At 52.2% G+C, this 4,425-nt stretch overlaps 1 protein-coding gene across 1 annotated transcript in view; it reads right to left on the bottom strand.

Annotated features, from left to right (window-relative positions):
* CA5A (carbonic anhydrase VA, mitochondrial) overlaps nucleotides 1-4,178 on the bottom strand; it is a 54,806-nt gene extending 50,628 nt beyond the window's left edge. The window contains exon 1 of the mRNA XM_011928086.1: nucleotides 3,955-4,178. Coding sequence (XP_011783476.1) covers nucleotides 3,955-4,093 — 139 coding nt within the window. The 5' untranslated portion in view covers nucleotides 4,094-4,178. The remainder of the gene's footprint in view (nucleotides 1-3,954) is intronic.
* Nucleotides 4,179-4,425: the final 247 nt, after the last annotated feature.

Below are 4,425 nucleotides of genomic sequence, written 5' to 3'. Positions count from 1 at the left end.
CCCAGCCTGAGCAACAAGAGGGAGACTCCGTCTAAAAAAAAAAAAATAAAAGCCCCTTTGAGGCCTCACACGTCTCCCTTGCATCCAACGGGAAGCAGGATTCAGCGCACTCTACCGCCGTCCCACGGCCGCTGCCTCCCTTCCTCCCTGCTGGGCAAGGGGCGTTTAACACAGCAGCACAGACCTGAATGTAGACAGAACCCAAAAGCCACTGATGCCACAGAGGACGCGCTCATTTAGGCAGGAGACGCAGGCTTCCCTGGCTCACAGAGACGCAGGGCGCGGGAAGAGCAGGTATTTTTAGGTTCTGTTTGCTGAGCTGCACCAATGGGCCCACTAACAATGAAACACCCGCGGTGAACTCTGTGTGTGTCACCCAACAAAGGGATGGCGCTCATTGCCACCTGCATGGAGGTGACGCCACCTGAATGCTGAATCGGCTTCCAATCTCCGCACAGCCAATCCTGGTGCACAGCAACGTGGGTTCTATGCTAATTCAACTAGGGCTCCGATGGGAGGTAATACAAACGTTATCCTCTTTTTCAATCAGTCAACAAATATTTACAGAGGTGCTCCTATGGGTCAAGCCCTGGCCCCGGTGCAGGAGACATGGAATCAAAGACCCAGGGGGCCAGGGTTTGCTCCTAATTCACACGGGGGCAGTTTGGAAGGCGACCCTCTCTCCCCGATGCATTCTCAGTCTCCAGGATGCTTCAGCAAATCTCCAATTCCTTCCCCCTTGACCTCCAAGGGAGGAGCTATCCCCTCCCCTGTTGTCACTAGGCTTGGCCACCTGGTGACCTGCTTTGACCACCAGGACAGGAGCAGACGTGATGTGAGCAGTAGCTTGGAATACACGGCACCACTGGCCTTGCCCTGTGAGTGCCCGCCCTCCGCTGTGAGAAGAACAGGTCTCAGGTGGCTGCGGAGGGAGGATGAGAGATGCAGTGCGCAGGCCTGGATCCACCAGAGTGGGGAGCCCAGCCCAGCCACACTCAGCCAGGGGGAGCCAAACCCAAGAAGACTTACACACACCTGAGCAGGAAATACCTGGTAAAATGTCCAAGAATGTGCAGCAGTGTGCTGGTTGGGGTTTAATAAGCCATTCTCCCAGGAAATTAGAATCTTTGATTTCTAGTGTTTGCCAATTACTGCGGTGTAAATACTTTCACCATGGCCAATTTTAAGTTACCAATGTAATGTTGCTGATCACACACTTAGGAAGAGATGGGCACTGCCAGTGCACACCCTGAAACGTGACTGGAAAACATGATTAAATGATCCCTAAAATTATTATTATTATTTTTTCTTAGGGTCTTGGTGTGTAACCCAGGCTGGAGTGCAGTGGCCTGATCAGGGCTCACTGCAGCCTCCAATTCCTGGGATCAGTGATCCTCCTACCTCAGCCTCCCGAGTAGCTGGGATTACAGGTGTGCGCTACCATGTCTGGTTAATTTTGTAGTTTTTTTTTTTTTTTTTTTTTTTTTTAAGAGATGGGTACTTGCTGTTTTGCCCAGGCTGATTTTGAACTCCTGGCCTTGAGCCATCCTCCCACATCAGCCTCCCAAAGTAGTGCTGGGATTACAGGTGTGAGCCCCTATGCCCTGGTTCTAAAATTATCACTGAACGTTTTGTAACTCTTTGACTTGTCTCTCAAGGCCAAACCACCAGTGATTTTTCAATCATTTTTAATAACAATATTCTTTTCCCAAATGAAATAAGCTTCAGAATGCCCATAAATAAGATACCAACATAGAAGGATGAATTCCTTATGATGTTCCAATCTTCCCCGCTCGGCAGAATATTCTGCTCTTTGTGGAACTCTGAAATGATTTGGCAGAGCCCTCTGTTCGCTGGGAACAGATTGAGGACCACAGGGTAAATGGATTTAGGTGCTAATACAGAATATGACTCTCTAACACAAGACGTAAGAGGACATGTTGCCATAGTAAGAAATGGGATGCTACCTGCTGCCCACTGACAGGGCAATGCTTAAATAGACACAGGGCGCCCACCGCTGCCTGCGTTAGCAACAGCAGCAGCTGGCGTCGAGTGAGGGCTTCCTGGAGCCATGTGCTGTCCCCAGGCTTTGCAGGTCCCACCTTGGACCCTTCTCCCAACAACACCGTGCAATAAGCACCATTATCAACCCCCTGTTACAGACAACAAAACCAAGGCTGGAGGAAGTTAAGAAAGTCACAGAGGGGACAGCCAGGCACGGTGGCTCACACCTGCAATCCCAGAACTTTGGGAGGCCAAGGCGGGTGGATCACCTGAGGCTGGGAGTTCAAGACCACCCTGACCAACATGGAGAAACCCTGTCTCTTCTAAAAATACAAAATTAGCTGGGTGTGGTGGCACACGCCTGTAATCCCAGCTACTTGGGAGGCTGAGGCAGGAGAATTGCTTGAACCCAGGAGGCGGAGGTTGTGGTGAGCTGGAGATCGCACCATTGCACTCCAGCCTGGGCAACAAGACTGAAATTAGTCTCAAAAAAAAAAAAAGGAAAAGTCACAGAGGGGCAACAGCCGTAGGTCAGTGGGGTCAAGATTCCAATCTAGGCAGCCTAGTACTCTTAACGGTCATTAAGAATAAAAGACGGGGGCGGGCGTGGTGGCTCATGCCTGTAATCCCAGCACTTGGAGGCAGCTAGATCACTTGAGGTCGGGAGTTTGAGACCAGCCCGGCTGACATGGCGAAATCCCATCTCTACTAAAAATACAAAAATTAGTTGGGCGTGGCGGTGCACACCTGTAGTCCCAGCTACTCGGGAGGGTGAGTCAAGAGGATCGCTTGAACCCAGGAGGCAGAGGCCACAGTGAGCCGAGATGCACCACTGCACTCCAGTCCACAGGTGTGGACCCCAACAGAGGGAATGAGTGCAGCTCACTGAGAATCTGGAGAGGGCCAGGCTTTCTACATGCATCACGTCATCCTTCCATGGCCCTGGAAAGTCTGGCCACCCCCACCTCGAGATGAGGACATGGAGGCTCGGGGGTGAAGACTTGCCGAGGTTCCACCTTGGCCAGCGTCAGTGGCACTGCGTGCCTGGGGTCTGGCTCCTAAGCCCATCCTCTTTTGATGGCCCAAACATGGAACGTGTGGAAGATCTGAGTTAGAAGAGAACTTGGCAGCTGCCAAAGCAGGCTGTCATTCTGCAGAGGAAGCACCTGAGACCCAGAAAGAGGAAGGGCCTCGTCCGAGGTCACAAGGCACTGACCATGCAGCCAGGAGGGGCTGGCACGGGGCAGTTTCTTGGCAGAGCTGGCTGAGTGGTTTATTTGTTACAGGTTTGCTTGAAAGCGTTCTTTGCCGAAAAGTTTAGGAGCGATCGTGACTGGTTAGTGCAGCCCATTCCACCGGGTCTGGATGGTGAGTCATGCCAGTATGTCCTGTGGGAACACGGACTACCCGCCTGTTCCCAGCATCTCACCCTCCCCAGGACCCCTGAAACAGATGCTAAATGATTCACCCAAGGTCACCAAATACAAGAGAAACGGAGTGTGGTCGGGCATGGTGGCTCATGCTTGCAATCCTAGCACTTTGGGAGGCCGAGGTGGGTGGATCACCTGAGGTCAGGAGTTCGAGACCAGCCTGGCCAACGTGGTGAAACCCTGTCCCTACCAAAATACAAAAAATTAGCTGGATGTGGTGCTGGGTGCCTGTAGTCCCAGCTACTCAGGAGGCTGAGGCAGGATAATTGCTTGAACCCGGGAGGTAGAGCTTGCAGTGAGCTGAGATTGCACCACTACACTCCAGCCTGGGCCACAGAGCAAGACTCCATCTCAAAAAAAAAAAAAAAAAAAAAAAGAGAGAAAAGAAAAATAAAAATAGAAACGGAGTGGAAATCTGAACCCATCTGGCTCGGACGGTCTCTCCTCTCCCATCTCGAAAGATCCCATCAGCTAAGACAAGGATCCAGTTGCATCTTGGGAAATTTGAGGCCCTACTTACAAGTGTTAGTGCTGGTTTGCCGTGCACAGGACTGCTGAGAACACCATCGCTCTGGCCTCATCGGACGGCTCCAGAGGGGAGCCCACATCTGCTCTACCACGGAGAAAGCTGAGGTCTTCCAAGCGTTCCTCCCCGACATCTTGGGTCTGTTCCCACTGACTCCAACCTGAAGAGGGTGATGTTCCCTGCTGTCCTCACTTTGATCAGGACCACTGTGGACCGGCGTGTACACCCCTCTGTTTGTAGAAACTCATCTCAACCCCTGAGCCTAATGGTTAAAGTTCAACCCATGCCTTTCCCAACGGGATGGGTCCACAGGGACAAGTGGCCTCTGCTGGGGACAGGCCACTCAGGTCACTGGGCTTTGATCTGGCAAACAGCGGCACAAGTCTGCCGGGGAGCTAGAAAAACTTTACGGTGGGGCTGTGTGAGCACCAGGGGATTACGTGGGGGGCAGGGGTGAGCGGATGA

The sequence above is a fragment of the Colobus angolensis genome, unplaced genomic scaffold (genome assembly GCF_000951035.1).
Source record: "Colobus angolensis palliatus isolate OR3802 unplaced genomic scaffold, Cang.pa_1.0 Scaffold76, whole genome shotgun sequence".
NCBI classification, from domain to species: Eukaryota; Metazoa; Chordata; class Mammalia; order Primates; family Cercopithecidae; genus Colobus; species Colobus angolensis.
This window is presented reverse-complemented; position numbering and strand designations above follow the sequence as displayed.